The following is a 9,782-nucleotide window of genomic DNA, read 5'->3' on the forward strand; positions in this document are numbered from 1 at the left end:
AATGTAGTGGGCAATGCAACTCATCATGTTCATGCAAAATGATATACAATAGTGCAACTTGGATGGTGCTCTCAAAAGGAAATTGCTTGCTAGTTGAGAGTGTAAAGCCCCATTAAGGAGAGGCAACCAATGTAAGGAGTGCTAAATGATCCAAGTCTCTGCTTTGATTAACCAATAGCTCCTGTAAGGGTTAGTGCCAACTTTCAAAAGACAAGTTAGGAGCAAAAATACTACATAAGACCATAAAACACACACACTCACACACACAACCCCCACAACTTCAATTAAAAGTGCTTGTGAGTGCAATGTGTTGGGTGTTGGAATGGTCCCACTACCAAAAGGTAGACATGCTAAAGATGTAGTATGAAGGAGTAAGAATGTGCAATGGAAGAGAAAAGCTAGGCTACCCTACAAGAATCCACCGATATGTAAGTGGAGGTGGACTAGGTCTATGGTCAATGTTGACATCATCTAAACAGGTAGACTGTGCCATGATCCACTAGATCAAACGATCTATAGGGAAAGTAGGCACATCTACTTTTGGCTACACACTGAGTGTAGAGGGCAACTCAAGAATAGATGGGTACTCTTGAAGCCTATCCTCAAGGGAGACAAGGAGTGCCTGAGGACCAAAGTTTAATATAGTGACATTGGTTTACCAATCATATAACCCCTTAGGTGAAGTGGGGGTAGACGGTCTCATCGAAACTTGAGCAAAGGATTCTACCCTATTGAGGTGGAGGATGATCCCCTCTCATCTATGGTAGTGGGATTGAAAATCCCTCATCTGATGTGCTAGAGTTCCTAGTGGGGAAGACTATCTAGATGTAAGTGCACTGCCCTTGGCTTATGAGTGACACTCATCATCAAAGTGGCAGACCTTCTAGCAACATTGAGAATACCTATACTTTTAAGGAACATTTTGCCAACCCGATTTCAATCCTGCGAGGAGTTAATCTCCTCCTCGGTATCCAACTCAATCTTTGTTTTGTTCTTTCTAGATGTAAGTGCACTGCCCTTGGCTTATGAGTGACACTCATCATCAAAGTGGCAGACCTTCTAGCAACATTGAGAATACCTATACTTTTAAGGAACATTTTGCCAACCCGATTTCAATCCTGTGAGGAGTTAATCTCCTCCTCGGTATCCAACTCAATCTTTGTTTTGTTCTTTCTAGCACCTTGCTTACCTTTGGGGAAGTCAAAGCCTCGCTTAGAATATTGCAATTTCTTAAGAAATCGATCAAATAACCAAGCATAATGCATTAGATGACACTCAAATTCATAGAAAATCAGTTACTTGTTGGATGAAATTGAAATATCTTTATGGCAATTTATTCATGAACAAAATGACTCGATTCATCAGATGACTTACGTGAGTTGTGTTTAATTCAATGAGAGCAGTCATCAATACTCAACCAACTTAACACTCAAATCATTGGAGCGCATGGCCAAGGTTGTTCATCTGGTACGATTCTAAGCTACATAGCAACCAATGAGATGTGCCTAATGCTCAAAGGCAAGGTCAAAGTATTGGAGTTGGGAATGGAATTAGGCACATCTCATTGGTTGCTAAGTAGCTTGCAATTGAACTCGATGAACAGATCTGATGTAGCATACCTTGGATTCCATCCTTTTTGCATAATTAGTAGACTGGTGCACCAGATCTAAAGCGGAAAGCTCATTTTTACTAGATAATGAGCGAATGAATGTTGAATATATATATATATATATATATATATAGTATGCTTAGCGCATGCGTAATCTCCATGCATAAACACCTTTCCATTGATCATGTGGAGCGCAAGCTCCTCACTAAGATGGCATCCGAGCTTACATTTCGTAGCCACTACCGAGTGCCTTTCTTTGCGTCCCCATTGAAGTGTTCATGTTATATGTGGCGACCTTGAAACTCTTTCCCTTTAGATTGAGTTGTTTTCCCGTTGCCTCTCTACTCAAACCTTTTGTCCCCTGTCAATTCTACAGCCTGCTCTACTTAAAGCAAGCGCTTCCTTGTCCATCCCGACCTGATATGTTTTCTTCTCCTCTCCTCTAGTTGCTGCGACAAACCAGCTAATGCCTTGGTATTGTTCCAGCTTCCGCTCCAGCGCTATCTACACTTTTTGCATCAATGCCCGGGTAATCTCGATTGGGATGCTCTAGTGGAATGCGATCAAACGTTCTTAAATGGAGGGGGGACTTTTTAAGTATATATGCCTCGGGCCTCCCCTTCCAGCTTCTTCTGGCATTTGCTGTTTCGGATTGTCTGCCATCGTTCTTCTTCAGCATTCTCTGTACCCGGATGCTCCTTATTTCGTTCTTCCTTCTTGTGATTTCTGAACATCTCTGACCACGTTCCTTTACTGCCCGGGGTCATGTGGTTTGTCCTACTCTTCTTTGGTAATGACCCCAAAGGCCATAGCAATGAGAAAGTGCCTACGAACCTACTCTACGACTGCTAGAAGCTAAGTTCTCCAACATAAGGGATGTCCACCATCAATGTTTCAGGCTTCTCCATTGAGGTGTTCCATAAAATGCAGAACCCTCCTAAAAAGGACTTGCCAACAGGGGCAGGTATTCGGTTTCCTGAGCCAACAAGTCGAGTATCTCGCCCCACACGGAGCACTCTTTTACTATGCAATCATGTCCAAGCTCCACGGGTTGCCGGGGTATATAACGCATACCAGCTCCAGCCCCTAAAAGGGCACGCCTTGAGCCAAAACCTTACGCACTGCTCCTCTGCGGCCGAGCACTAATTCAAAGAACCCCTGGACACCATGGTTCACTGTCCCTTTGCCTTGAGTATTATGCTAAAGCAGTGGCCTTCCTGATGAAGTACACCAGCATGACCTTCCCATTAAAGTGTAATGCATTTGCATAGAACTTCTGGGATGACCTTTCGCGAAGATTCGTCGGGCCTCTTGTCCGTATTGCAATTCATGTGTCCTAACCGTGGATTTGCACAAGCTATGAAAATGCTTCCAAGCGTAGCCTGCGATCCTCCTCACTACTGATCGCATTGCTTCTAGTGATCGTAATGCGAAGGATCCACCCACTTTAAGGAGCTTAGAGTAGTAATGTGTGGCAAATGAATGTGTGAAGTACAATATGCAACTGTTTTGGGTTAATTAAGTGCTAGCACATAAATAGCAGGATGATAATACTTCGATATTTTGCATATGCTAATAGCGTCTATGATGTCCGACGATGTTGTACCGTATCAGATGAAGGTTATATCTTCGTATTAAAAAGCGATGCTTATAATGGTGAAAATGTGAAGATTATGGGTGACATGAAGAAACATGTGACGACGATATAAACGACGAGTATGAATGCAGTAATCGTAAGCATGTATCATCCCATCTCAATGACGGGCATGCAGCTTAAGCACCTCACGAGGTATTATAGGCATGTGAAGTGTAGGCCAAGGCTAAAGAGGCTTGCAACAACCACGTTGATGGAGGGCATGATCGGCATTTCATGCTACAAGTCCATGATCAATGCGATGATGATGACGACGATGAAGAAATCCAAAAGGAGACAAAATACGCATGCAGCGGGCACTTGCCGCAGCTTCAGCTTCGTTACAAACATAAACCCCAAAGAGAAAGAGGTACATTTTTAAGTATGAAAAAGGAAAGCGAGAACTGTTTGTTTGATAGAAAACCGCCCAGCCTGCGGCTTTTTGGTGGTTGGATTTTTCATGTAAAGGCAAAGGAAAGCCGCATGGGTCCTGAAGCCTCCCGTTTAAATACAACAGCCATCTCTTCATTCCCATAAGACCCAGGCTATTTTTTTTGTCCATGTTTCTGAAGATATGATAATATACAAAAGGAGAAATAAGAGAAAATAGGGACAATTAAAAAAAGGAAGAAAAGGGAGGAGTGGTGGGTGTTGTGTGTGTCTCATGCATTGAGAGTGTGACCGAGAGGGGGTGTGTGTGTGTGTATAATTGTCCCTGAATACTACCTGGCTGGACTGCCACAAAAATGCTAGCTCCGTAACTTTCTGGGGAGGATTTGTAAATGTCTTGATGCCTAGGTGGAAAATTGTGCCCCGGGTTTCCGTGGCCAGAAAACTCTGTAAATTTGGATTTCTTTTTCTATGGAATTGGAAGGCCTTTTCTGATTAGCGAGCGAGGTCGGAGGTGGTGGAGATCTCTCGTTGTTCCATTTCCCAGCTGTGCTGCGACGCCACCTTGTCGTGCATGGGAGCATATTCCTATTCCCCAAAAAGCCACAATACCAAAAATTTTCAAAAAAACGTTCTGGCATTACTTTAAAACCCACATATATGGCTATGTAGTCGTACGTATGCCAATAAGCAGTGCGGATTGTATGGTTTTCAATATATGGTGTATGTGCATGCTTATGCAAACATAAAGCATGTGCACGTGCATGCATATGCATGTGTATGTGAGTATGCACACATATTTGTATCAATCTGTATATGTACACATATGCGTATACATGCATGCGTTTGCAGGCACACATGCACATGATCAAGTAAAACCCCACATATCCTCGCAAAAGCAACACATAAAACCAAATTAAGGGTTAACCAAGTGCCATAGCATGTATTCCATCCAAATTATGATTATAGATACCTCTAATCTCCGAAGCAACTCTCTTGCATTGGGGGCTGCCACAAAGATGTTCCTTGCCGCTGGCTTGATGAAACCCTCCACAACAGCATTGTCAATGAGAGCCAATAGGCAATTGTAATACCCTTCCACATTCAACAAACCCACCTAATTTTTTTGTGACAAGGATGTTAGATGCCAAGCCTAGCATTACTTTCTTATCTCTAAAAGAGTTTACTTGAATAAATCTAACTTGGTCCTTAAGCAACATCATCTCTCTTATCCCTCTACTAATTTACTTAGAGATGTGCATTGTGGTGATGCAACTAATATGACTTCACAAGTACCACACAAGTGCAAGTGCAAGATGAGATGTGTGTGATTGTGTGTGTGTAAGAGAGAGAGAGAGAGAGAGAGAGAGAGAGAGAGAGAGGCACTAAGTGTGTGTATGTGTGTGATATGATTGGATATATAGAAAATGGGGTTACAAGTGAAAGTATGTAGAGAAGAGGGAAAAGTAAAGTTCCAACACTATGATTATAGCATAGCTTCTGCCATTATGTGTAATATGAAAAAGGAAATGATTCCTAGATTCATCTCCGACACTAGTACTTGCATATATTGGACAACTTGATATTTCAACATTAGGATGTCCTTCCTACCAAGCATGTAGCAAGGTTCGCTACTTGAGGGAATGCAAAGCTATCAACACAAAATGTGAGGCTCACCCCAATGGGCATCTAATAGTCATAAATCCACATACACTTACCACAAAATTTATCTATTAGCATGCTTTCAAGTTACCTGTTGTTTCATTGCAATGGTGTGCTCATAGAGGTACAAAGGGATAGGGGATAGAGCCCAACAATGTGATCTCTATAGCTAACCCATGCATTTTTTTAGTTGCCTATACCCTTGAAATTGGTCGCTATACTAAAGGAATTTGTAGTGAGCTTTGTGGTTTTCAATTCAACTACAAAGCCAAGGTCACACAATTAGTATGTACAAGAGCAAATAGTTGGATGGCTAGATTGCTTCATTACCCCCTAGTTAAAGTCCCTTTTGACAACGAATCCAAGTTTGACTCTAGAGGTAGGTAGACGTGGATTGCCTGTTGTAAAAAACCTCACCCTTTCTTGACTATCTAACGTCACCATCATTCACCCTTTCTTTACTCTCGTTTGTCATTCTCAACATAGGAAGATGGAAGTGGTGATGGAGAGAAAGGGAAGCCCTCGCATTTACATAGCTTTGTGTCGGAAGGTAAAATTCCATGGGTTGTAGTCTGTAGATCCCAGAGACACTCCCATAAGGCTGCCAAGGTAAAAGAGAATCGAGTGACATATGTGAGGTGGTTCCACTCGCTGAAAGCAATGTGATGTGATGAGTTGGGATTTGGCCCTCATGCTTGGTAGTAGAGGTCTTTTTCGTACTCCCAACCCACATTTACTACACGGATGGATGATAGATGCCACTTTTCTTTACAAACAAGACACAGAAAGGGAAGAAGCAACGGACACGGCTGGTGTTTGATCACGCCCCTCAAAATGCAAGGTTTTGTACTGCATCTTTCTTTCTATTTATTTACCGGCCTCGGTAAACGTGACGTGGCTTGACGAGACAGTTAAGGCGCTTTTGCCAAGCGTAGTGACATTTTAATGCTTTCCTCAAAAGAAGTGTCAAGATTTGGATGGTGTGGTTTTATCGTTATTATCCACGCTGGTTTTTTCCCTTTTTTTGAGAGGAAAATTTTCGTGTGCTCGTTTTTTGTTTTTACCGGCTTGTCATGGATGCCCAGCTGAGACCACGTTATCATTTCCATCAGCTCTTCTAGCGTGCCGTACCCTCCTGCCAAGTTTCCAAGGGAATTCTTTTTTAAAACCAGATAAAAGAAAAACGCGTGAACCAGCTTTGAGGATTAAATACTTTATTAATTTAAGAAAAATAACCGGGAAAGAGCCATGAGTCTTGTTAGATAGTGAGAAAAATAAAAGTATGCCTACGCACAAAACGAAATCTAACTTACCGAGAATAAAAATAATGGAGACGGGAGATGGGAGATGGAGAAGACGATGATGATGATGATGATGATGATAGGCAAAAGAATGTTCAAACCGATGCGGGGCCCACGAGAGGCTCCGACATGTAGGTCAACTTTTAGAATGAGAATACCATTCACTACTCTGCTGTATTGGGAAAAACTAAAAATCAACTAATTTGTTTCGTTTCACTTAGCAGACGGGTCCTGATTATTACAGGCTTTAAGTTTTCGTATAATCCTACACTTAAAAGTTTCCATCAGGGCCATGCAAGTCTCCGTTACGGCCATGCCACGCACAAATTTGCTCAACTGTCCTTGAAGTATGGCAAGTAAAGCGAACTCCATGTGAGACCTTTTCATACGTGCACCTATAGAGTAAGGTTTATGCTTGCATCTATAGTCTGACCTTTTTAAGCCCTTCTCTTTACTGCACTACAAGGTTATTATACCTTGGAGTCTATTCTCACCTTTTTAAGCCCTTTTTACTGCAAATCAAGATTATTTTACTTGGGAGACCTGAAAATAGTCTACTTACTACTTCCATGTAGATTAAAATCGTGTGAATATATGAAAGGAAGATTTCTAATTTGTAAAGCCTCTCTCTCTCTCTCTCTCTGTCTCTCTCTCTCTCTCTCTCTCAAGTAGCAGTAAAGCTCAGCAGGATAAGGAGCAAATCTTATGCATTTTAATGACGAGTGAGACATTGGATTTTAAGGATTAACAATTCTGGAAAACCTGTTTGAACTTAAGACAAACGAGAATATTTACCAGACTGAAGCACTTCTTTTTAAAAAGCAGCAGAAAAGTTAAAAATCTATAGAACTACAATTAGATTAGGAATTAGGACTGAGAAGCAATATTTTATCCATTATTAATATTATTATTATTTCAGAAGTAAAGCATATCTAGTATTGTTGTACTCCTCTTCCCTGTCTGTGTGAGTAGATTTTTAACCCGAAGCTAAAAAGTACTGGGCCCTTTTTGGCTGTGCTTGCTTGCTAGTCTTTTCCCTTAAACGTTTGTATACGAACTTACAGAAGACACGTGAAAAGGCCATCAATCAAGCAAACAGCCTCTAGATCTTTTTTTTTTTGCAGAAACCGAAAAAAAAGAGAGCAGAGAGAGAAGAACTTTCCTCTGTAATTTTCTGCGAGGAGAAGACAACAAAGGTTGGAAGGGGCTGCCATAGGCCAAGTCATGGCATGACTGGCTGCGGGGCCATGGGGCACAAGCACCCCTATGGCGTATGTAAGGTACAGGGGGGTAAGGTCACACCTCATTAAAGGGAGAGGGCTACAATCATCAGTGGATAGGAGGGGCCTTTGCTAATTTAATGTGTACCAAAATGCTTTGTGACTTGATGAGAACACACAAAGGTATGTTTGACATATAATGCGTAAACCTTCGTAAGACCTGAGGCTTGTAATTTTTAAGTTGATGCAGCAAACTTGTGCGTAAGCCCTAACCTTTGGAAGGCTCAAGGTTATTCACCTGGGAGAGCTATGAAAGCATCTGCTTGGCGAGCCATTTCAGCCTTCCGTTGATGCATGTCTGCTACTGCTCTAACTTCCCCTACGGTTTCACCCGTGATCTGCATCCATAACACCAAATGTATGCATTTCAAGCATGACGACACGTGCACCGTTATGCCCATCCGATCAACTCAACCCAACAGGAGGCTAAAGATACTTCAAACAGAGGTTATGACATACCTCACTTGGCATTAGAGTCCTGGGAATGACACTGCTTCCAAAAACCAAAAACTCCATCAGCTTCCTTGTAAGGTTCAGAGGAAAAAACAGGGGTAGCAAATAACCATAGACATAATATCATAACTTACCCTAACACATGCCGGCCACCTTCGTAGACTTCCTTTGAAATGAGGCCCATCAAACCCACACTGCCTCCTCCATAGACAAGATCTATCTGCCTCTTCACCTGCCAAATCGTGTACAATCTGATAAGACCTGCCTAGTGCATTCTTTATAGTATAGCATTGCAATTCATTTGCATCACAAGCCCACATAGGCACAACATGATGAGAAGTGGATTCCATTTTGAGCATAACGGTTGAAAGAGATGAAGGGCAGAGTATGATTGACCGATCAAACATGATCAGGCAGCCTACCAGCTCTTTCCCCAACTCAATGGCAGCATCTTGGTACACACTTCTCCTGCCACTGCAAGCTCCACAGAAGACACATATCCTCTTAAACCTCGAGCTGGTTGGCTGTTGCTGCTGTTGCTGTAGCTCCATTAGACTTCGCCTGGATCCTTCACTTGTCAATGGTTCAAGCACACCCCAACAGTAGAAGATATAAGCAAGAAGGGGGGCTGTTCACTGGGGGTTAGGAAGAAAAAAAGGCCCAGATAAGAGAAGGGAGTAAAGCTGCAGCGGAAGAAAAGAAGCCTACTCAAAGTTCTAGCAGCTCAAAGCCTCTTAGTCTTTTCTTCGTGTCATGCTTCCTTCTGTCTGAATGGCTTGCTCATGCTTTTTGGGTAATGATGCTTTACCTTTCTAAGAAACAGAACTCAAATCTGCAGGACTCAAGAAAAGGGGCGGGGAACAAAGGTGGGGTGGGAAGGGGAACCTTGTCCCACTCGATTGATAATAAGTGGGGAAGAAAGAAAAGCGAGAGAGCGGAAGAAGAAAAGAGGGAGGGGGGCACATGAAGCAACAGGAAGCAGCACAATGGCCTTTTATCAGCAGCAGTAAGCACTTAGACAGCGCGCCCCCACACACACACACACACACTCTCTCTCTCTCTCTCTCTCTCTCTCACAAGGACACAATGGAGCTATGGAAGACGAGAGAGAGGCTCTCTGAGAGAGAGAGAGAGATTCTGCACACACGCCAGAAATTGAGCCTTATTTTTTGATGCTTTGTCCAGACAACACTCATTGCGAGCGAGAGAGAACACACACACTCGCATACAAATACACTGAAGAATGAACTGGACGAATAGTTAATAATAAAAACTTTTTCCGTCCTGCTTTTTAAAAAAATATTATGTTATGTAATCATGATAGCCGAATGTTTTTTTTTCCCCGCTTTTGCTCGATCGATAACTCGATAAATGCACGTTCTATTGCGGCTCTCTCTCTCTCTCTCACTTTTTGTTGAGCCGCTATCGCCATCAATCGCCCCTTTTTAATTCAT

At 42.4% G+C, this 9,782-nt stretch overlaps 1 protein-coding gene across 1 annotated transcript; it reads right to left on the reverse strand.

Annotated features, from left to right (window-relative positions):
* Positions 1 to 3,562: 3,562 nt before the first annotated feature.
* LOC148024491 (cytokinin riboside 5'-monophosphate phosphoribohydrolase LOG1-like) lies at positions 3,563 to 9,546 on the reverse strand. Its single transcript, XM_087694138.1, has 7 exons — positions 8,751 to 9,546; positions 8,463 to 8,560; positions 8,335 to 8,365; positions 8,114 to 8,213; positions 6,359 to 6,429; positions 4,606 to 4,749; positions 3,563 to 4,220 (listed from the first exon to the last, which is right to left on the reverse strand). The coding sequence occupies exons 1-7, from the start codon at positions 8,877 to 8,879 to the stop codon at positions 4,128 to 4,130; spliced, it is 666 nt and encodes a 221-aa protein (XP_087550264.1). The 5' UTR covers positions 8,880 to 9,546; the 3' UTR covers positions 3,563 to 4,127.
* Between the last annotated feature and the right edge of the window lie 236 nt (positions 9,547 to 9,782).

Source organism: Lygodium microphyllum, chromosome 15, assembly GCF_053477565.2.
Source record: "Lygodium microphyllum isolate KBCC chromosome 15, Lygodium_microphyllum_v1.1.10, whole genome shotgun sequence".
Lineage (NCBI taxonomy): Eukaryota > Viridiplantae > Streptophyta > Polypodiopsida > Schizaeales > Lygodiaceae > Lygodium > Lygodium microphyllum.

What these genes read in the sequence shown, in the direction of transcription:
- LOC148024491 (XM_087694138.1), bottom strand. Translation starts at nt 8,879, where the DNA reads ATGGAGCTACAGCAACAGCAGCAACAGCCAACCAGCTCGAGGTTTAAG. An exon ending in TTGAGTTGGGGAAAGAGCTG is followed by an intron (nt 8,561 to 8,750) that starts GTAGGCTGCCTG and finishes ACGATTTGGCAG; the next exon opens with GTGAAGAGGCAGATAGATCT. An exon ending in AGTTGCTTCGGAGATTAGAG is followed by an intron (nt 4,221 to 4,605) that starts GTATCTATAATC and finishes TTTGGGGAATAG; the next exon opens with GAATATGCTCCCATGCACGA.